Genomic DNA, 23,601 nt, shown 5'->3' on the forward strand with positions numbered 1-23,601 from the left:
GGCTGCACATTTGACAGCTGCTGCTTGCTGTTGAAGTATGCAGAAACCTAGGCAGCTTTTTGTGTTCTTTTTTTTCTCCTTTCTTAAACATTTTTTTTAAATTTAACTTTTAATAAGCAGCCACCTTTCTGTAGAGAAAAAAATATCTCAGTTTTCCCCATTGAATGTAATTGGTAAGCCTGGCTGTAAAAGTGCAGTGAAGCCTAGTGCTGCAGAGCCCGATGTGCTTGTCAGTTCCAGCACGGGTCTAATTCCTTCTGACATTTCACACAGCTCCATTGGAAGCAGCAACACGGTGAGTCTGTGTCTAGGAATGCGCCCTGGTCTCCCACATTCTCCGTATGCTGCGTGCCGAGCAGGGGCCAGCGCTCCAACCCTGCGCTTCCCTGGCTATCAGCACCTCCCCACCACACGCCCACCTCCAGCGCGGCCCCTCCCGCCTCTGGCACCTTCACACAAAAGCTTTTCCCCGCAATTCTGCTGCCATGGGCTCGCCGCCCTCCGAGGGGCATTCCACGTGACCTCATAAATCCCAACTCTTCAGACAAAACCTTTGAAGATTTGATCCACAGATGTGATAAGCAGCCAGCTAGTCTGTGAATGAAGCCAGCAGATAAAGCCCAACTTCAAAGTAATAAAACCACCCAGACAGCTAAGCAACTAGGAAAGGATTTTAAGACTTCCTTAAAGCCAAAGGACACATAGTCAAATGTCTATTTAAACAGGAAACTTCTTATCAAAATTATTTTACTTCTGCAGCAAGACCCAATAGCAGCAGCCAGTAAGTTACTTTGGCTACACAGAAATGTCTTGTTACTTCTTGCTTTTTCTGTTGTCTCTATGACCTATTTGAGAACACAATGTCTTCTGATAAAAGGGCTCTGGAAAAGGTGTTAATGTGTTCATACATTCTAGATCTGAATTCCTGCCAGAATAACTACTTCATTAATGCTGGTAACAGGTGTGTGCAGGGGGGGCACCTTCTGTAATTTTACTGATACCATCTCTGGGGGCCAAAATGCACGGGAGTAAATTTCTTTTTCACCAAGTCAAGTCAGACATCAGCAACTTCTCTCTTGCAAATGCTGGCAGCATTTCCACTACAACCAGGTGGTCATCACAGGGGGAGCTTTATTCCTCATTATGGTTTAGAACAGAGCAGTAACTTGTGCCAGAAAGACTATAACTACCAAATGAAAAGGAACACAGGAAAAACCTTGACAAGGACTTCCACGATATTAATCACTGAGTCTCAGCCATTATTAGAGATTTATCTCCCCAGAAATGAATCACACAGCTGTTGTGATATTCCAGTGATGAATACCTTGAGCCAGCTGGGGCTGCAGCCTCTCCTTGCCACACATCCCGTGCTGCTCGGTAGCATGTCTGCAGACAGATGTATTGCTCAGCACATCCCCAGCCCTGAGATACACAAACTTCTCCCGGCACAGACAGACACTTCGATATGTGTGGGACTGAGGGAAGAGGAATCTGCTCGATGCCTGAGGAGTTTGCAGCAAGCCTTTCCTTTAGCATGGGCGCAGCTTGGAGGGGTTCCAAATACTTCATGCAATCCCAACACCTCATTGTGTTCCCAAGGCACTTAACGTGTAACACGTGCTTTGCTGCTGTTGAAAGACAAGAGTCAGCTCCTGAAACCAATCCAGCCGGCTCCTGCAAGCACCACCTTGGGATCTGCACGTACCTCCGAGCTCTTGTAGCCGATCTTGAGTAAAGTACAACAAACAGTGACCTGAAGTTCAGCTCCATCACTGCATCTCACTTCTGAGCAGCAGCACAGCTTCAGAACAACACCGTGGTGCTGCTCAGTACCTCACATCACCAAGCACATGAGGAAGGAGAGGTTTTATCCCCAACACGTTTGTCTGATGGCTGCAGCCCTCCTGAATGTGTGCGGGCTGAGAGGCAAACCAAGGAAATTCAACCAACTGAAACTTTGGGAAGCAGTGGCTTCTGCTCTGTAAATGCAGCAGATATGGCAGTAGGACTGGCACAGCACAGCATCCTCACTCCTCCTTAATGTGCTGCTTTGGTCTGTGAAGAGCAGGAACTCCTCAGGGAAGGATCCTGCCTCACTCCTGTGCCTCACATGCTCTGCTGTGTGAGTAATTCTAATTACCTTGATATAATAATGCTCGATAACAGTGCCCTAAAGGACAAGCTGCCAATGCAAGCAAAAGAAAGTTTGGACTGGAATGCCCCATTCCTCCTTAAATATAAAGGCTGGCCATTGATGCCCTGTATCTGATAGATTCCCCTGAGGAATGCGGCCACCTGCAAAGTGCTGCATTGTTCCTTTGAATGTGTAAACTCTCAGAGGCCATAGCGATCTGTGTGCCAATAGGCAACTATTTCTCCCTGAATCTGATAGTGGCCTCCAGAATTTCAATGCTGAAGAAGACACCACCAAAGGAACATTGCCAGGAATCTGCAGGATTAGTGAAGAGTTCTCACCTGTGAGGCCCCTATCATTAACTTTCTGTAGCCAGAAACTGGAGAAGAGAGGGAAGAGGAGATTTTTATCTTCCTGCTCCTACCTTGATTCAGTTGCCTTTTATTTCTGCTGCTCTTTCCCCTGCTCTCACACTCAGCTGCTGTGTGGATAAACCTGACTTGTGCTCACAGGTGAAAAGCTAAGGGAAAACTCAAAGCACCAAACATTCCACAATTTAAATTCCTCCTAATACACATCTTGCTTACATCTTCATTTGTCCACATTTGTGCTTCAAATGCTGTTCAACCATTTGTCCTCTGGGGAGGGAGCTGCTTTTGGAAAATGAAGGCCTGTGCCAAAGACATTGAACTGACAGAAGTGATCTAAAGTCTAGAAAATAGAGTCTGGAGAAAAAGCCAGGTCTGCTAAATCCAGGGCTTCTGCCTTGTACAAGGGACTGATGGGAGACACAATCTCCTTTCTGACAGGGGAAGGCTATGTGGGTAACAGAAGCAGAGGAAAAATCTTGTTTTTCATGAACATGGAGAGAAGAAATGGATTTAAATGTGGAGATAGTAGACAGAAGGTTCTAACCCTGAGGATAATGAAGTGCTAGTAGACAGCCTGAGAGACCAAAATTTTACAGTCACTGGAGATTGTTAGATGACCAATTTCTTGATCATCCCTAAGCCACAAAAATTACTTGCTTCATATATAAGTTGATAGTAGATATACTAAAAACAGAAAACAGATTTATAAAAATACCCTCAGACCAGGTTTAATTATATACAGTTATATTATATACAGTCTTCATATAAGTTTGCCTGGCTTGCATTCCCCTGCCCCCAAATATAAAAAGAATCAAAGTGATTTACTAAGTTTTGCTGAGAAAAAAAATATTTCTGGAGCACACAAAATATGGCATTCGGTATAGAAAAATCACATTTTGAAAGACAATCAAATCACTAGAGCTCGGAAATTAGTAGTGTTTCTCTTCCTGTTCAGTGGGCTGGAGCTTAGGGCACCCCTTGATCCATGGATAGCTAATCCAGTGCTCTTCAAACTCCTCATGGTTTTTCAGCTTTTAATTAACTGGTTTAGGTATAAACTAAATGGTATCTTTAAATCTGTGACTGTAAAATCACCAGTAATCCATCACCTTCTGCTACTTTTGAAGATATACTGTGAACATTTTTTCTGGCTTTGGCTTTTAGTAGAGATTTGTGCAGCAAGCCAGTGTTGCTTGGCTACTTAAATTAGGTTTATTTTATAGACCACAGCACTAGACATGCTCTGTTATTTCATGGTTAGGAAGGAACTGAGCCTCAGCTGTCTTCCTTCCTAAAAAATGCTTAAGCACCCTGCTACAGTAGGAATTCCTGCCAGCATTTACAATTATTTTCTTCCTATGCATCCATTTTCCACCTGGATGTAGTCTACAGGCTTGGTCTGAATTTGTGGTTTTCAAATAATCAAAACTGGATTTTTTACAAATACCATGTCCTTAGACAAACCCATACAGCTGTGTCTGGGTCTTCTCATTCCTACTCCAATTCAAATACACAATACCCCTACAGAAAGTGGGAATTGTCTTTAAGTTCATTTGTCATTAACTGCAGAAAAACAACACAAACCACCAAAAATAAACACTGGTAATAATACTTTATTCAAAAGTATATTTATATATATAGTCAGAAGTATTCAAGAATATATAGTCAGAAGTATTCACCTTCTATTTTGCAATATGGGGAAAATGTTTGACTGAAAACAATAAAACCAGCAAGCTCTTGGTCAAAAAAGCTCTTCCAATAATCCCCTGAGGTAAAAATGATCCAGACCTGGCAAAAGGCTCCTTTTCCCTTCTCTCTTTCCCTTTCTTGGTGTAATGTCTGAAGTTCTGTGCAATGCAATTTCCAAATCCAGTCAAACTGTGCAAAGCAGTGACCTTTGAGAGTGTGTGCTGTCTCAACAGAACTCGGAGGCACAAAAGCACATTCAGAGTTAATTCACAACAGACTCTGTGACAGAAACATCTAAGAAACTTCCTCAGCCAGATCCAGCCCATCAGATTCAAGCCTAAGGAACCAGCTGGCCAAAGAACAGTCTAAAATATCCAAGATCTACAAACAGGGATTTGCTCTTCCCTCAAGCCACAGCAGAGCAAATGCAGGTTTCAGAGACAAAAGCTCCTGTAGATGCAGTTTGAGGAAGGAGGGAAGTGACAAAAACTAAAATCCTCAGAGACGCTGATGTACGTCAGCTCCTGCCAGCACCAAGAATAAACAGAGCTAACGAGCCTGGAGCAGGGCCAAGCTGCATTAGAGAAATTATGTGCCAGGCCAGGGAGTCAGCTAATCCACAGGAAGACTCTAAAAAACACTACACAAGAGCTGCCGGAACTCACAGCTCCCAGCTGCCAAAGCCTCCTACCCTCAGAGGCTTTTTCAAGTTTGCCTTTGGTATATCAGCACAAGAGTGCTGCTCAGCATGGCTTAGGGACAGCAGAAGGAAAGGAGGAACACAGGGCAAACTGGAAACTTGTTTTCATGTCAGTCCTACCCTGGAACTAGGAAAAAGGGGAGGGCAGCTTCCTTTGCTGCAGGTTCCAACTGTTCACTGAGCACAGCAAAGGCACAGGGCACAAGAAGTGCATCAGCAAATGCAAAAAGTGACTACACAGCTCAGAGAAAGGTTGGTGTCATCACTTGTATTAAACAAACCAGCCCAGAAGCAACAACCAAACCTCCATTACACAATATAACCTATGAAAACAAATCCTCTGTGAAGTGTCCCAAAGGCAGGAGTTGCCTCCAGCTCAGCTGCTGCTCACCTCAACAGCCCCAACAGCAAGAAGCACCAAAACATTTGCAAATCAAGACCCACAAGAGAAATACATTCAATGGCAAGAGGGACAGACTTCCCAGCACACACAGCTTGGGGTTTGGCTACTGGCACAGTCTAGGGAAGCTCAGCAGGATACTCATCCTTCAGGGAAAAGAGAAAACCAGGATTAAGAAAAGCTGCTTCATTATGGCTAAACATGATCACTAAAACCAAGAGAAATCCAAAATACCGGAATTTGTAATGAAATAAAAATATTATAGTGATTATTAATGTGTCACTAAAACAGCATTTTCCAACTCAACTGAGCCTGCACTGCTTTGGCAGCATGAGATACTTTATTTTTTTTTAAATATACCAATAACCACAATCCTCACTTCAACAAAGATGGAGTATTTTGTTGGGGTTTTTTCCTTGTGTTCTTTAAACAAGGACAATAGATGCTTATTTTGGCACAGAAAACATTCCTCCAAAGCCACACTTTGGCTTCCTTTTCCCCCACTTTCTTCAACAATATCCAAAACATTAACCTCCCCATATTCAAGCCAACATAGAAGCCAGTAGAAGCTGCAGGTACTGAACCTCTCTCAAAAATACAGACCCCTTCAGAAATGTGATCCTGGAGCATGAAAACTGGACTGAGTACTCATGGAACACAAAAAAGAGGCATTACTCCTACCACCATGGCAGACATCCCTTTTTGTCCTTGCTGACAGCAACACTATCTAACAGATTTCATAAGTCTGTCTCTCTTAAGAGTTTGGAAAGGAGAGAAAGCAAAAAGATCTCTATCAGCACCCTACTAACAACCTTGCACCTACCACACATGGAAAAAGCAACAGGCTGTGCAAATTGCCTGGGCACTGCTTTGGAATGTTGCAGAAGACAAACATGTAACCCATGGCCTCTGCCACCAGCAGTAAATCAGAGCTTTTATTTGCACTTTATCTGTGCCAGGCAGTGTCAGCTGCACTGGGGACTGGATGTTGTCCCTGAGGTACAGCCACAAAGGAGCTGGGAACAGGTCAGGCACAGAGATCAGTGCAGGAATCCCCAGCTCATGCTGGGACCTCACCAGCAGGTCCCAGCCAGGGGAACAGCACAAGGAGGGTTGAAAGGCTGAGCTTCACCTACCTGAAACAGGAGATGTGCCAAGCCTCATTGACAGTCTTGTGCAGGCACTGCCCAGCTGCAATGCTGTCCCCACATCCCAGACATCTCCAGACCTCTTCACCTGCACACAGCAAAAAGGGGACAAACAGCAATCAGTTTACAGCAGAGAAAACACAGATTGGTACATCCTTCATAAAGAACAACCCTAAGTAACTGACAGGAAAGCCTTCCCACATGGAAAGCTGCAGGCAGTCTATAGCCCCAGAGTGGGAACTCCCAAATCAAACTCTGATATCTTGTATATTTTTTTCCTTCAGACATGACATCTGCTTATTCACATTCTGCACAAAAAAAATTATGACTTTCCACATAAAACAGTTCAGTTACAGCTCTGTCAGAGCAGAGACTTCAGGAAGGCAACACTGACCTAGTACAATTCCAACAGAGAACCATGCTAGGCCAGGAAGCCACACTACTGCTTCCCCCACAGCACTGACTCAGCACACAAAACGTTTGCTCTCATTTGTATAATTAACTGGATTTCCCAGAACTGAAAGAAAGGAAAGGCAAACTTCATTCAGTAGAGAACAACTAGACTACCAGGAAGGAATTACACTCTTGAATGAATAATCCCATGGAGACTGTACAGCCAGCACCAGGCTACCCTCAGACTTAGGAAGGGGGAGTGATGCTACTGGCCTATTGCCCTTCCAGAAAATACTTAAAATAGTTATAACAGAGTTATAATAGTTTTTGCTAGAACTGCCAGAAAGCCCCAGAGAGAGCTGGTTACTTAGATGCAAGCAAACTAGGAAAACAGAATGAAAACTTGTGCACAAAGAGCATTTGGCACACAGATAAATGCTATCCAAAAACCCAAAGGCAGTGCAGGCATATTAAAGAGTCAAGAATCTTAGTTCAGCACAGGATGGCACAAGAAACGTGTCACAGAGCCGAGCAGATCCCAAATCTGTTTCTTCCTGCTACCAAGAGTTTGCTTGCAGCAAGGCTGCATTAAAGGAAAAGGGGCACTTAGACAAGGAAAACCACAAACCACGACTTCCCTTTTCCAAAGGGTGGTACAACTTGGTTAGGCAAGTTGCTTAGGCAAGTTCACACCATTCCTAAGTTCCTTGAAGCTACACAAAACAGAAGCCATCAACCTTCCATGCACCTTTACCCCACTGTGTAGGTCAACAACAATGTTTAAAATTAACCAAGGTGAAGATCTTGCACTTTTTGCATGAATAGCTATTTCAGGGAAAAAAAAAACATTTGCTGCTCAGCTACAAGCACCACTATCACCAGCAGTATCCAGGAAGGTCTCCATAAAGATGTAAGGCTCAAAGGGTTCCTTCAAATGTGACAAGTGGTGTAGGTTGCTACTTCAGTTCCCAAGTGTGCATCAGCTCCACACCTGGATCACCTGCCCCTGTGCCCTCCTGTTAATCCACAACACCAAGAACTCCACCAGAGCTCAGACCTGCACAGCAGAGTAAAGGTTGGGAGAACCTTGGAAAAACCTGACCCTACCTGTGTTGTCCTATAAAGGAAAAGGTTTTTCAGCACACTGGGAATAAAAGGCAAAGCTCCGTGTGCCTGTGCCTCCATGCACAGGCAGCCAACGCTCTCCTCTCTCCAAGCAGGGCAAGCCTGGAAAGTCAGCTGAACTTCTGAAATAGCTGCAGACCAAAACTACCTGCAAACCAAACATTCTGCAGCTCCATCCTCTCCCATTCAGTGTCACCACCACAACACACACGTGTCAAAACTGTCTGTGGATTCTATTAAACAAATTTAAAGCTCAATGACTACACCACAGCTGACTACAAGCAACAAATTCCTCCCTGATCATCTTACAGAATCTGACCCATCAGCTTCGGAACTCCACGAAGAAGAAACTCCAGCTACTCTCAGCCGTAGAGCTGCAACTGTTTAAGTGTGCCCAGCAAGGCTGATGAGCTCACAAAGGGAAACGAACAGTCCTCAATCCAACAGAAATTGCTTCAGTATGCAGGAGAAACGACGGAAATGAACAAAACAGAGCAGGAAACAGCGCGAAGGAAACGCGGAGGGACATAATCCATGGAACAGGTCTGCCGAGTTCCCCAGGCCGGGAGGAATGTGGCACAGACACAGCGACGAGCAGCGGCCGAACCCGGGGGCACCGGGGGACCTCGGGGGGCAGCACGGACGGGGTGAGTGGCACCGGCGGGCCCCGCGCTGCAGGACCCGGTGCCGGCTGCGGCCGCATCTCCCGTGGCCGTCCCGCGGCTCTCACTGCACCGGGGCTGCGGAGCCCCGCCGGGAGCCCCCGGGCCGCGCGGTGCCAGCCGCTGGAGGGAGCGGCGGGCCGGCCCCAGAGCCCTCCCCGGCCCGGGGCTGACGTGCGGCCGGGCCGCGGGCTCAGGAGGCAGCGGCCCCGTCCAGCCCCGCAGGGGCCGCCCCGCGACGCCGCCGAAGCAGCAGCGGCCGCATACGGGCGAGAGCCGCGGCCTCGCGTACGCGCGCCCGCCCCGGGTGTTGGAGGGCGGCTCCTCCCGCGGAGGCGCGGCCGGCCCGGCCCGAGCTCACCTGGCAGCGCCTCCATCCCGCGCCCGCCGCCCGCGCCCGCCCGACGCCAGCGGCGGCCGCCGCACCTGGGCCCGTCCCTCCGCACCGCCCGCCCCGCCCCCGCCACGGGCCAATCGGCGTCGCCCGCCCCGCGCACCGGCCAATCCCCGCGCGGCCCCGCCGCGCCCGCCCCGCCCTTTCCGCGCCGTTGACCAATGGCGGCGCCTCCCCCCCGCAGCCCCGCCCCGCACGTGCCGCGGCCGCGGGCGGGCCCCGCCGCTCCCGCTCCCGGCCCCAGGCAGCGCAAAGGAACGGCGGCGCACTCCGCTCAATGTAAAACCATTTTTTAATTCTAAATCACTTTCACAACAGTGAAAATTAGTGAGGAGGAACGGTAACGCACTAACCGAGCCGTCCGGGCCGCGTGCGGTCGGGTTACGGGAAGGGGTACATACAAAAGCACACCAGGGAAAGGGGGAACCAAGCGTTAACACTTTTAGACTATTTCATCCTTGAATTGCCGGAAAATAAGAGCTCTCAGTCATGCTTCTGCAGCCTTCTCCATTATCTCTCTCAGTCCTAGATAATGGATAAATCCATTATCTCTCTCACTCCTAGATGGAAATCCCCACCCCCGATCCATTAAAATTCTGGTTTTTAAAATGCATTAATTAAATATATTTTAGTACCTCTTGAATCTATTGCAGTCACTTCTCTATCCTCTTTATGGGATAAAGGCTTCAAAGAGCTACCTTTCTCCTCCCTGCATAACCTCTCAGCATCGAGTTTCTCCGTTCAAAAGGAGAAGGAATCCATCCCTTACCGTCACATGAACCTTCCCTTCCCATCAGCAGGTGGTGCTGACTGCGCAGGAGAGGAACCCAAAGCTGCGACATTGTAGGACAACCAAACCAAACAGCCCGTGCTCTTGGGAAGGGCCCCAGTTACCAAGTTACACATTGAGAAGAACCCTTTGCCAAAGTTCAGCTACTCACAAGTGTCGCACAGCAAAAGCTGAAGCACCACCTCAACTATAAATAGTTGAGCAATATATTCTGTCAGATTATTGAGTCAGGTATAAATCTGACGTGACAAAACACTGCAGAAGCTTTGCAACATTCTACTTGCCAGATGGAATTTTGGAGGTAGGCAAGTTAAACTTCAGTCATACTCTGTCTTGACACTAAAAGGAAACAGTTTATAATTACATAAATAAACTTCTATAACAATTAATTAAAGGTGTCCTGCCCAGGAAACTCTGCCATACACTAAAAATCCCAAGCTACTGAAACAAAGTTTCTATTAATTGATTTGCTTTCAGTTTTTCAGTCTACTGCCAGGGAAGTCACAACATTCATCTTGCAGGAAATCATCATGAGTACGAGCGACGGGAATCAAAAAAATCTAAAAACAGTAAGAGAAAAAGAAATGGAATTGCCTAGTCAGAGAAATATGAACTGTTCATCTTGCTAGGGAATCTCTCATACCTGTTTTGAAGGAATCTACACAAATACATCAGGAGTACTCTTTAAAGCTGAATACCCAACAGGATTCCAAAGTGGCTGCAGATTGCTCACCTTCTGCAATATCCCCTCAGCACATTAATGGTTGTGGTCTCCTCCAGCACTTCAAATTAATATCTTTGGTAGATTTTAGCTGCAGAGACTGTGGTGCTGCAGCTGTCCTGCTGTGGCATGGGAGAGGGTCTGTGTGCACCTGCAGAGAGAAGGTCTCCAAACATTCCCTACTGAGCATGTGCTGGCAAAGGCAGGATCTCAGGGCTACTCCTGTGTCATTTTACAGAATGACAAGTTTTACCTCAAAACTCACGTAAAGATGCCTTTTGTTCCTCTACCCAGACAAGCTGATCTCAGGTCTGTAATAGGATTTTATCTGGAGTACATGACCTTGTGTAGACAGTCTCAAAGCCTTGAGGAAGATAAATGTCGCTACAGTGACGAGGTTGGGAGGGGATTATCCAGGAGTGCAGCCCAGGTGCTGCACAGAGCCGGGGAACACAAACAACACTGTTTGTCAGTGAGGAACTGGGCTGCCTCCAGCAGCCCCACCTGGCTCCACAGCCAGAGAGTCTTCCAGGGTCTGGCTCCAGCATGCTCAGGCTTTAAAAAGTTGCAGCATAAATTTGTATCCTTTCTTCTAACAGCCATGAGAACCATCAGGAAGGGTTTTCCACCACGCTGGGAAATAACAGACGGAAAAGAAACCGGAACCAGTCTCCAGAGCTGGCTCTGCCTGCATCACGTGCTGTGCCCCAGAGAGTCCCAGCAGAGCTGGGGATGATTTCCTGGAGAAGGTCAGATGTTGATGGAGACATTAAACAACATCTGCAGCTCTGGCAGATCCATCGTGGTTGCAAAGCAGGAGATACTGGTCACACTGGAGAAGCTTCCTTACCTGCCCAGTCTGTTGGGATAACTGTGTATCCCACAGGCCTGGTGTCACTGATTGGCACAGGATTTCAAAGCAGCACTCCCTTTTGGAGTGCAGCTCAACGCTAGGCCCATGGTTTGTGGCAGGAACCTGTTGTACAAGATATCTGAGCTGAAATACACTTTTAAACCAATGTTTTAATTACCAACTCTGGTGCAAAATGTGAGATTCCTCATTGTGCTGTGGTACCACCAATTCCTGAAGCCCATAGGTAGCTATGGAACCAGACACCAAGAGGTTTAAAATGGGATGGGGATGCAGTTTGTAACTGTTTCAGTGGCCTTGTTGGTCATGAATATATAGAATAATGGAAAAGACTTATGCAATCAACAGCCAGAACATTATCACCAGTGCCACAAACAGGAAGAGGCGGGAAAGGAACTGCTCATCCACATATTGAGGAGTCCCTGGAACAGCTGGAAAACAGGAAGTAAAAAAAACAAACAACAGTTCAGCTCCTTCCTTTTCTCTGGGATTGTGTGTATTCTGAATATAGTATATTCATACATTGAAAAATATGCAAAGAATGAGTCTGCTTGGTGAGAAAATTGCTACTTCCCACCCTCAGCGTGGCTGGCTGCACGGGCAGATCACAAGGAAGACAAGTATTTCGAAGCAGGATTCCTTAGTTCAGTCCCCCCAGCCCCACAGATTTTCAGGGGACACTGAACTATAGTTAATAGGGAAGATAATTTGACCCAAGGACAGCACAGGACCATGGCAATGCTGGTGTGATGTGAAGAATGAGTTTGTTCCTCGTAATTCCTATGTCCATATGACATGGTGGAATATTTGCCAGGCATAACCTTCCACAAAGTAAGTTCAGAAAACCCTGGCCAGTAGGTGTTCTTGTCCAAAACAGATTCAGTTTGTCTACACTGAAGATGGGGAGGAGGTTTTCTAGGGATTACTTCATTGTTAGAGAGCAAGGTCACCCCTTGGAGTAACCCAGCTGGTTTTTGTTAATCAAAAACGTGAAGTAATTTCACTGGAAAGTTACTTATTGTAGAATACAGATGACTGTCTCAGAGATAAATTTCTGAAAAATGAACAATCCTTGCATTCATAATTCTGTGGTACAGAGCACCAATTTAAATTTTTCCTTCTCATCTTTCAGGAAATGGTCCTCTCCTGCTGATTTAAAATCTGGGTCTCCTTCATACACCCCTAGTGACTCCTTTTTATTATTATTAGAAAGTCTAGTCCAATTTGTCTCATTTTTCAGGAGAAGTCTGCTGGTGTACCAGAGGAGACATCTGAATTAGAGGAGAATAGTCCCCAGTGCCACTGTTCCTCTGCAGTCACTGGTCTCCCAAGAGAGCCTTCAGCAAATTATATGGAAATTACAAACTTGCTTCTTTTATGAGTCTGTGTACAGAACATACCAGCCACAGACCATGCTCTCTACAGAGTGTTTTTACCCTCATTTTGTGTTTCTATTGACAACACTGGCTACTGTTCAGAATATTTTGCCATTCAGCAGGTTATTGAAGAGTTTGTGAAATGCCTGTGATGTGACAGGAGGAGGATCTGTGGTACCTGGAGGAGGTCGCCCGTCGTTTATGTTGAAGGCTGTTGCAAATATACCAAAGGGAAACGCCCCAATTCCAAAGGACATCTGGAAGCCACCATCACCAAACCCAAAGCCCTGGAATCCCTGCAGAGAACAAAGATCAGAAGACAAAACAGGTACCAATCACTTAGAGCCTATTTCAGAGTATTTTGTGCAGATATTCCCTCTCACTGGCTTTCCCACAGCTAAAGGAAAGCCAAGCTGTCACCTTTCAGTCTGACACACTTTTGTAGATGTCTCCTTAGCTTTCCTGCATTTAAAATGTTTCAGACAGCAGCAAATTCACCAAGGTTTCTCAAACCAAAGGTTTGAGAAAATGAAAACTAGCAACTGCTGCTCTTGTTTGAGGGCCACAAATTAGGACAGTGTTTCCCAACTGTAACCTTTCTCAACTAAAAGTAGTAGGTGTCTGCCAATGTATCAAAATCAACAGAAGGAATTCTATTTAGAATGTCTTAATTTATCATGTGTTAACAGTTGTTAGCCATATAGGAAAGGTACTTAAGAAAACAACCTAAATTGCTTTTTGTGATACATGTGCATCAGTAAACACTCGCTGGAATGATAAATTGCCAGTGGGATGCATAGGAAAACCACAAAAAAATTACCATGGGGACTCAAATTAAGGTGGAAAAATCACCTGGGGCAGGAATGCAAGACATAAGGAGGAAAAAAGGAAGTTACAATGCAGTAACACTGACCCCGTGGGATCCAGACTAAAACACCACATCAAGTCAAAAGATAAGTGTCCTGAATTGAGATGAATCTTGCTCTGCAGAAGCAGTGTGCTGTTTGAGAACTAACTGTGTGTGAATCTAGGGGCTTGTGTCATGCCTAACACTGTGGAGAGCCCACAGTTCCATAATCCAGCATTCTGTCCTCTCACCTCAGGATTAAAGCAGTGATACCAGTTCTGAAACACCCTCTGGTTTATCACCACCAACAATGGGAGGACAAAGATGATTTTACTCATATAATAAAAGTTTCTTGGTTGAGCCTTGATTTCAGGAGTTGGTCTTTTGACCATACTCCTCTCAAGCATTTTGTCACTAACTCTGAGGGACAGCAAGGCTCTCTGTGGCAGGTACAGGATCTGAATAGAACAGCATCACTACTGCCCTGCCTTCATACCCCATCCCTCTGACTTACAGCAGCACCAGCTGAAAGGTTCAAGTAAGGTACAGGAGCTGATTTAATAAGGCAGCAATGCCCTAGTGAAAGAGAACAGCTGAGCTCCCAGTACATTCAATACAGAAATGCACCTTAATCACAACCTGCAGAGTTGTTTGCTTGAAGCATGAGGGAGACAATCCTCTCCAAGGAGCCCAGGCTGAGTTACATGGAAATGTGCCATTGTTTCATCAGGTCATGCAGTGCTGGAGCACACTGTGGTCTGTCCTACCACCTACTCCCACGTCTGCTCCATCTGTGCCAGCTTCTGTTTACATTCACCCTATGTAATCTCCTCAACAAAACCACAGATCCCTCTTCAAATCACGTATCCAACAGATATTGACTTTCTCTTGCTTCTAATGCCATGGTACAGTAACATCCCATTGAAATGAGAGAAGCAGGTGTCAGTGTCAAAAATCTAAATTAATACGTGGATTAATTAATGACACGTAAGTTTTGACAGAAATACACTTGCACAAAGAATTTTCAAAGCAAAGTCTTCCTTGTATTGAAATGTGGAGAACAATCAAGTATGAAAAGCTTTTCCAGTGGTAGCACACTGGAAGTTGGGCTGTTCTTTGGGATGCTAAAGGTGCCACAGGAATGGAGCTCTGCCACAGCACAGCTATCAATGATTCATGAACAACCAGCTGGAGTTGTTGAGAAGAGCAGGATGTGTAAGCTGCAGGATCCTCATGCAGCTTCTCTCACACATTATGTCCTCCAGGATGAATAAATACCCCTAGCAATAACAACTAAACCACTCAGGCTCATTTGATCACTCACCCCTCTGTTCTCTGGTTCAGGTCTCTGTCCTTGGGGTCGTGGTGGAGTTTTCTCTCTGCAGGAAGTTGTGAAATTAGCTCAAGTGCAAGGACATGTGACAACAGTATCTGCACTAGACTGGCTAATAATCAGAACCACCATAAAAGACAATCTCCTGACAGTGTCCTGGGGCCATCCAGCAGGGCTGGAGCAGTGTGTGAGAGAGCCAGAAGCAGCTTTGGACCTTGAGCAGCACATAAAGCTGCACTTTTGAATAATAAATACCCATTGCAAAGGCTAAAACCTGAGGATGTGAACATTTAATATAAGCTTCTCTGGTCAGACAACAATCATTGCAACCTGCCACTTGTAACTGATAATTAACACTTGCTTCAAATTAAAATGAATTGCCAGTAGAACAAGAAATGTGAACAAATCTAGGCCCTGAAAAAGCCAGAAATATTTGGCAGAAATATCAGATCTATGTCTTTTGACAAAGTATTTAAAATTGTGAATCCAGCACTTTACATTTTAACCTTAAGACCCTAAACTAAAGTTTCATCTTTAATTTTCAAATGAAAATAGTTGCATTGAGGTTTCTTACCTGGGGTCCTGCTGCCCAGTGCTTCCTCTTCCATAGAGAGGAATAACTTTATCTCGACTGATTCCTGCTTTGCATACAGGACACACTTGTCTGTTTGGCCTGGTCTCTAGCCACTAAAAGAAAGGAAATTATAAGAAAACTACTAAAATACCACAAAAATAACTATGCAAACCTCATTTGCAGCCAGGCAGAAAGACTTTAGCAATTTCTCACAAAGTTCTGGAGCAAAACATTTTAGTAAGTGCCAAGTGCTCCCCAAAGTGGAGTTGGCACTTTGGCTGTTGTTCTGGTGGGAACAACTTGCTGATGTGGACACATTCAGATCTCCACTGGAGTAAAATAAGAAATAAAGAGTGTGAGCAGTCCTGCAAAGGCCAAGGGCTAGCACAGATGGCCTTCCTGTCATCCACCTTCTCTATAATGGCACCACAATGTCAAACACTATGCAAAGACAAGTACACTCAGCACTTAAACCTGCAAACTAAACCCTGCAAGCTCCAACAGTAATTGTACCAAAACTGCAATTATGCAAGGCTTAAGAAACTCAAAGTGGAGGCAAGTGGAACAGAATCTAAGTTTTCTTGTTGCTCAAAGAGCAGATTGCAAGCTGTTGCACATTAAGCTGCATGAGCAGGTTGTGACTGCCCTGGAGAGAAAAGCACATTTGAATAGAGGGGGATACTCCAGAGAACCAAGGGCTTTATTGAGCAACTGGAGCTGATGAAAGACAAAGTAAAAGAAAACCTGTCTTACCTGGTGTAAACAAGGCCAACTGTGAGCATTCCCAGGACAATTTGTTCACAGAGCAGAAAAAGGGAGGAAAACAGAATTAGTTACTGAAGTCTATATAACAAATGTGCAGTGTACAGGGATAGTGCAGCTTGGTGACAACAGAATCCTGGAATCCAGCTGGGCCAGTTCTGCAGCCTCCCATCAAAACCATTTTTGCAAACACAGCCCAAGACTGATCTCCACTGGTTTTTTTCAGGTTATGCAATCTAAATTCCTAACGTGGTTCTGTGCATCTCCCACCCCTGGGTTCTCATCCATACCAAATGCCCAGACAGACCTGCATTAATCTTAGGGTTTATTGTACAAATTTTCTCTTCTGATACCATGAAAAACTATCCCAGAGCCAAGATGAGCAAGTTGTCAGTAACGAGACTTTAGGATCTTAGAAACTGAGTTGAAACATCAGCCACATTCACAGAATCATGGAATAACTAAGGCTGGATGGTACCTCAGGTACCCTCCAGTCCAACCTGATGCTCAGAGCAGGGTCAGCTACTGAGATCAGACTCAGTTGCTCAGGGCAGAGAAATTCCCATTAAACAGATTAAATTGCTATAGCAAATTAAAAAAAGGTCAAAGACAAACAAGCTACAAGATAAAACTGCTAAACAGCCATCTGCTTTCAAAATGGTCTCAATAACACCATTCAGACAAGACACCTGGTACTTTTAAGGTTCCATTACTCCAAATCCTTTTGTGCAATAATTTAATGTTATTTTATCTTAACACACCCTAAGCCAGTGATTTTCCATCTCCCCAAAAAAAATCCTGGATTTTCAGATGTTATGTATATTTACACAGGAGAAAAACATTTTCAGGCTTCTTTTAATCAAAGATTTAGCCCACTGTGTAAAATAAACTCCAACCCACCCACATTTGGCCATGTCAATCCTTAACTTCTTCACATTCAAGAAGGGGTATATTCAAACCAAGTTACATCAGAAATTCTGCACATATATCTGTGCTGTGCATTATTTCCAAGTCAAATCAAGGAACTAAAAAGTTCCTAACACAAGTGCAATATCATGGGAAAAGAGAAATTGCCCATATGTAAAAGCTTATTGCCTATTTTTTTATGGTTTCAAAGGAAAAAAGAGCAAGCCTGGAGGAGAAACTACAATTTGGCCTACAGAACCCAGATGCATATCCAGGTTTAGGTAGGCAGAGGTCAGAATGGAATTTAGGTCTAAAGAACATATCTGTGCTAGGTCAGACAGCACAAATAAAATAACACACATAAGCAAACAGTACCAATGAGCACTGAACTGTCTGTGGGGCTGCTTGTTTGTTTGCTTTTACACAATAATCCAGCAGTACAGGGAGTTTAGGACACAGGAAACCCACTCCCTGGAATACAAGCTAAGAAAAGCAGCTGAGGAGCAAACCTAAGCTCCTCCTAAAGCAAACCCACAGTCCCTCCTCTAGAATGACAAACACCCCAGGTTTTTATGGGATCAGACAATGGTGTTCTGGCTGGTGTGTGGGGCTGCAGCACTTACCAAAAGAGGTGCCCACATAAGCTGATAACTGCATCCTTGGCAGTGTCTAAACAGATGTTGCATTCAAAAGTGTTGTCCTGATTAGTGCTGTCCCCAGAACCATTACTGCTGCTGCTGCCACTGGTCCCTCCAGTACTGGAGCTCTTTGTTGATGCAGAAGCTGTGGGTCCTTTGCTTGCCATCCTCAAGGACTGCTCAAACAAAGTCAAGAAAATTTTCGTCTTGGAATCCCAGCTGTGAGAAAGGGAAAAACCAAACAAAGCTAAACAATTATTGGCATTATGAACATTGCATTCTGGCCCCATTCCAAACTGGTAGTGACTTATCTAAGAAGCTCTTGAATCCTGTTGCTGATGGTTTTAGTTTAACGTAGCCAAGAGGGATCTTTTTTTAGAAACTAAGCTACTTTACAGTCCCATAGTGTGACCTGTATTTTACTGTCACTGATAAGCATCCACAGCCAAAACAACCCCCCTGCATTTTCTCATAAATGCCATTTGCTGTAAGGAGAATGAGCTCCCCATGCTCTTCCAAAATTCAACACAACTTATAACTGAGAGTGCAGTGAGAAGCAGAATTTAATCATGAAGTAATTCACAGTTTGAACAGACTGACAATGCAGAGTTTTAAGTTCTATGTTCATTAGTTTGGAATATTAATGACAATAATGGCAAGCAAAGGTGGCTTAGAACTTGAATTCTCTCCTGAGCAGTATATAGGTGCTATCACAGCAGCACTGAAATGACTATCAAACATTTCTAGTATTTTCAAACTATTAAACATTTCTAATCTAGTAGTAAGGTAGTAATGCAGAAGTGTTGAAAATTTTACCTTAATGTGCTTGAATTTTTCTTCCATGCTTTTGTCTCTCATTAACATAATCATATTTACCAAAGAACAGCATTTATTTTATTTCAGTAGCAACAACCTCTACAGTGTAATTCCTTGATATATAAATTGCACAGTACCTAAAAATTTGAGACTCAGCACAAGGCGTTTGCACTTCTAGAAATACTTTTACCAGTGCAAGATTTGTAATTCAAGAACTAAGAGAGTTTCAGTAGCTACAGAAATTAATTCACTAAAATACAAATGTTTAAAATGTTTCACTATGCTTTTCATCAAACTCTGACATCCATGCATGCTGAAGTTGCAGGAACAGGAATACTTAGATAAAGCTGTGAGAAACAAACAGGTGATTCAGATTATCTGAACTTTTTGCAAATGTACAAACATTGAAGCATTTTCAAAGGACAACTTGAATTTTTCAGAAGATAATTTCTTTTCCAACTTACCCCCCAAGCACTAAAGGCTTTCCTTAGCGTTGCCTCTTTGTAGCAGAGCTGCAGCTCAGGGGCAGGGCAGCAAACTAAAGCCTCAGGATCTCCAGCTGTTATTGCCAACAGCTTTTTTCCTACAACACAATCCCACTGCACAGCCAGGAAAGCATCACACCCAGACCTTGTGAAGTATTGCAGCAAAGCCTCAGTTACAGCAGGTGAAATCTATTTCTGCAGAGCTTTTTCACTCTGTTACATCATTTTGCACAGTGTCCCAGAAGGGCAGATTTGTATTCACAGATGCTGCACTTCACCATAGGCTGCTTTCAGTAGTGCTGACTCTGAGCATTTCACACCATGACTCCATTTACACCCAGTTCCTTGTACAAAATTAAAATCCATGTTAGATCAGGGCAGATGGAAATGCTGCCAACCTACAAACTGTATGCCAAAGACACTTGGATTTTTCACACATCCTTACAACCAGAATCTTCAGCCTGTCTTGCTCAGTAGTTCAAGTGAAAACTTATCAGCTTGGATCTCTATATATTAATATAAAAATTGAGAAAACCTCCTTAAAACCAACACACTGTAAAACTTCAACACACTGTAAAAATACTGCATCCCTTTACAGAATGGTCACAATAAACATCTTGACATACAACACAAGGAAAGGAAGTGTACAAGAAGCAAATAAATAAATTCTGAGTCTCTAATGGCAATGTGGAAAAAAGTTCCTTTTTCCAAATTAAATTCGGTATATTAACACAATAAATCTGAAGACTTATCAAAAGATAAAATCTGTATCTCCACAAAAACTTACTGAAAAAATCCCTCAGTTTTAATAACTACAACAAATAAATAAAATGTTATGAAGAAGGATGACAAAGAAATCCAGAGAGATATCAGTAATGCTATGGAATAAAGATGGCTGAGACAGAAGAAAGATTAAAATGACATCATGCAACAGGCACTGAATCTCCTTCCCTAGAACAGGTCATTCCTTAATCTCTGCTGGGGATCCTCTCCTAAGTATTTGTTCATTGCTGAAGGGTCCCAGCGACCTGTTAGGACATAACCAATGTAAAATATCAAAACCATAGCAAAATGCAACAATAAAAATTATGAAAGCCTTCTCACACATTTGATTTCATCCCTGGAATATCCCAGTTTAACATAACTGGTCTGTAACAGGTGCTGCTGGGCTCTGTACATCTGCACATATACAAAGAGGCAAATGTGGAACAGCTTCCAGGGGCTAAATTTACATTTGATAATCACATATTGTGTAGCTTGTGAGTGTACTCTGAATCCTAAAGTACAAATTCAACTGCAAATGGAACTTGTTCCGAGCACAAAATGAGCTCAAAATTGAACAGTCACTCAAACTTCTTGAACTCTGAGACAAAACTCTCCAGGGGAAAAAAACCCAACAAACCATAAGCAAATCACAAACTAAAAAAATCAACGACTATCACAACAGACCAAACTAATCTTATTTTCAATTTGCTTTAGAGTTTGGGAGGAAGACTGTGAATACACTGGGATAGAACACGACTTCTGGGGTTAAATAAACACAATTGAGGGATGTCAGTCAAGGTTTGCTACAAACTTATCCTTCAGATCAGGTCTCCAAATCAACCCCAGAGGCATGATGAGCAACAAACAAAACAAGGGAAAGGATATAAAAATCGGCTGATACCTAACTGCAGGCATTCAGAGAGCTTGTCTTTTTCTTATTTCTTTGCTCTCTACATACTTACAGGAAAATTGTATCTTTGTTTCATAAAAGCCATCTGGATTAGCTGTTTATTTCCTCCAAACCACAGTCCCTATGTTATATCCCAACAGGTTGTTCTGAAAAATGACTGAGCTTTACTACCTCCAAGAATCAAGAGTGGCAGCAGACAAACAGTTAAGAAACAAGGAACTAATCTGCAAGTAGGCTTCCAAAATAAACACAGAAACCTGGTGGAGCATGAAGACATGGAAGTGGAGGTACCTGAGAGGGTGGAACTCCAAGAGGAGCTGAAATTGTGTGGTGACAGCTGAGAGCACAGGAGATCCACGACAAGAGTAAGTGCAGGGGCCTGGGAATGTCCATGTGCTGGGTACAGACCTCACTAACAGCCAGTAAAAAAGAAATTTCCCTCTAATATTTTAAAAACTTCACCTGTAAATCAACTGCTCACCAGGAAAGCACGAGCTGAGTGGTGCTGTCAAAGATCACACTTCTGAACTCAGCCAATGACTGCATTTGCCAAAGTTCACTGCCCAGACCTCAAAACACAGCAAAAACACTTCGGGACAGCCTAGAGGAGTTTTCACCATAAGTTAAGGTACACAAAAAAAAAAAAATCTGCTGGAAAGAGCAGGTGAACATTAATTTAACCTGGGAAAGGCAAAGAGGGAGTATAAATTAGAAGCTAATTCCACCTATACAAAACAGTCCTGGAATATGTGTTCACAGCATGGCATTAGGATGTCTCAAGTATTTAATTTTTTTCATGAACAATGAGAAAAAGTTCTGGTGAGGACATAGAAGTCTGGTTAGGTTATTAACAAAACCCAAAGTTTGTTCCTCTTTGCCATAACAATGAAATAACAAGAGCAGCACTGTTGGATGTCAATTCCACAAGAAAGACCCTTTTCCATATTTCTTTCCTAATGAATTTTATTTTAGCTAAGATTACTGAAATTTAAATAATCCAAATCTAGTTTGTTTATGAAACAAGTTCTGATTTAGTTCCTGAACCTTTCACAGTTTAAATCAAAAAGAAGATTTGTCAGCGTATTTTTCTTATCCCTAAGATAATAGTGTCATTTTCTGACACCTAAAAATATTTACAAAAGGAATATTCACATTAGAAATTCAACTTAAATCTAAAACTACTACTGAAAGTTTATAAAAATATGCCCACTCATAAGTTTAACAGGCTTGATATTTAACATATTACAATTGCCTGGGCTTCAAGTACAACCAGGTAATCTCAGCTGAAAACTGCTGACAATGTCTAGAAGAAAGTGCACTGACTTCTTGACAGTCATTTTAGATATTTTAACTAACACATGACTGTCCTGTTGTTAATCATTAAATACATATTTATCTCTCAGTACTTTTTTACTCTTCTCTGTCCCCAAAACACGTTACATTTTAACTCCTTGGAAACATTTCTCGAGTTCATCTTTCCACCTCCTGTAACCTGTACAGCATTGGGCACCTGCTTCTTAATACCACCACAAAGTGGTCCCAAAACATGAATTCATGAGCTCAGTCGCTCTTGCCAAAGCAGCCATTTGCCTCCCAGCCCTGCCTGGCCTGGTTTCATTAACTGGGATTCTGCAATGCACGTCTGTGTTACAGGCAGTGCTGCCAGGGCCCAGCTCGGGTGTTTCAGGAACACCGAGGAGTCCGTGTACCTTGTAAATGCAAACAGCAAAAACCCCCAGTGATTAAAGCAATTGCTTATTTTTTATTCAGTTCCATCAAGGTTTAATATAGACTCCAAGAAAAATCTTTCAACAAAGATTTTATCCTCTTACCTCACAAAGTCCAAAGGAAAAAAAAAAAAAGGAATATAACCAGATGGGTAACACTGCCCCATGGTTTTCCTATGTGAGACAGACGTGCCTGGCTAACCCAGGTTAGCAGCAAACGTAAAAATATCAAATACAACAGTTACTGTATACAACAGGCGTGATTTAAGAAGAAGCGAGCATTAATATATGAACAATTCCTAAAATATAACCAATGTCATGCCCCAGCAGCTGACACCTCGCGACATACCCCGAGCCAGAGCCAGCGGGGCCGGCCCCGCACAGCGCACACCGGGCACCTGCGGCCCCGGCGCGGCGCTTCCGAGGCAAACCCCGGCGGGCAGCGCCGGGCCGCGGAACGGAGCTCGGGGGACCCGCGCCGGGCCCGCCGGGGGCCCGCGGCTCCAGAGGCACCGGGCGAGGCCGGGGGTCCCGCGGCGTCCCCGCCCCGCTCGGCTGCAGCGGGCGCAGGCGGCTCCGGCCCGGCCTCGGAGCCGCAGCCCGGCCCCGGCTGCCCCCACCGCCCCCCGCCCGGCCCGGCCCTGCTCACCGGCGGGTCCGGGCTCCCCGCAGCGCCCGAGCCGAGCCGAGCCGCCGCTCCGCCGGGCCCCGTCACCTGACCGGCCGGAAGCGCGGCCGGCGGAAGGGCCCGGCCCCCGCCCCACCGAGCGCCGCGGCTCCGCCAACCGGGCCGGGGGGGCCGCGGGCAGCGACAGCCACCCGCCACGGCCCCTCCTCAGCCCCGGCCCTCGTTACCTCGGGCTCCTCCGGGGCGAATGGGCCGCGCTGCTCGGCCCCGCCGCGACCCCCGGCTCTGCGGGCGTGGGCGGCTCGGCTGCCCGGAGCGGTGCGGGCCGTGTCCAAACGGCGGCCGCGGGGACTGCGAGAGGTTCGTAGCGAATGCTCGGCCCCAGCAGGAAGGGAGAACAGACAAGGAAGGACGGAAAAGGAAGGAAGGGCGGAAA

At 44.8% G+C, this 23,601-nt stretch overlaps 1 protein-coding gene across 3 annotated transcripts; it reads right to left on the reverse strand.

Annotated features, from left to right (window-relative positions):
* Positions 1-9,290: 9,290 nt before the first annotated feature.
* On the reverse strand, positions 9,291-23,558 carry RNF185 (ring finger protein 185). Of its 3 annotated transcripts, none has more exons than XM_058816661.1 (7): positions 23,393-23,558; positions 17,820-18,053; positions 16,282-16,300; positions 15,529-15,641; positions 14,946-15,000; positions 12,953-13,070; positions 9,291-11,829 (listed from the first exon to the last, which is right to left on the reverse strand). In XM_058816661.1, the coding sequence occupies exons 2-7, from the start codon at positions 17,999-18,001 to the stop codon at positions 11,732-11,734; spliced, it is 585 nt and encodes a 194-aa protein (XP_058672644.1). In that variant the 5' UTR covers positions 18,002-18,053; positions 23,393-23,558; the 3' UTR covers positions 9,291-11,731. The 3 variants fall into 3 exon arrangements, with proteins under 3 accessions (XP_058672644.1, XP_058672645.1, XP_058672646.1); XM_058816662.1 differs by lacking the exon at positions 23,393-23,558 and adding an exon at positions 23,187-23,242; XM_058816663.1 differs by lacking the exon at positions 23,393-23,558 and adding an exon at positions 19,115-19,568.
* Between the last annotated feature and the right edge of the window lie 43 nt (positions 23,559-23,601).

Source organism: Ammospiza caudacuta, chromosome 18, assembly GCF_027887145.1.
Source record: "Ammospiza caudacuta isolate bAmmCau1 chromosome 18, bAmmCau1.pri, whole genome shotgun sequence".
Classification (NCBI taxonomy): domain Eukaryota; kingdom Metazoa; phylum Chordata; class Aves; order Passeriformes; family Passerellidae; genus Ammospiza; species Ammospiza caudacuta.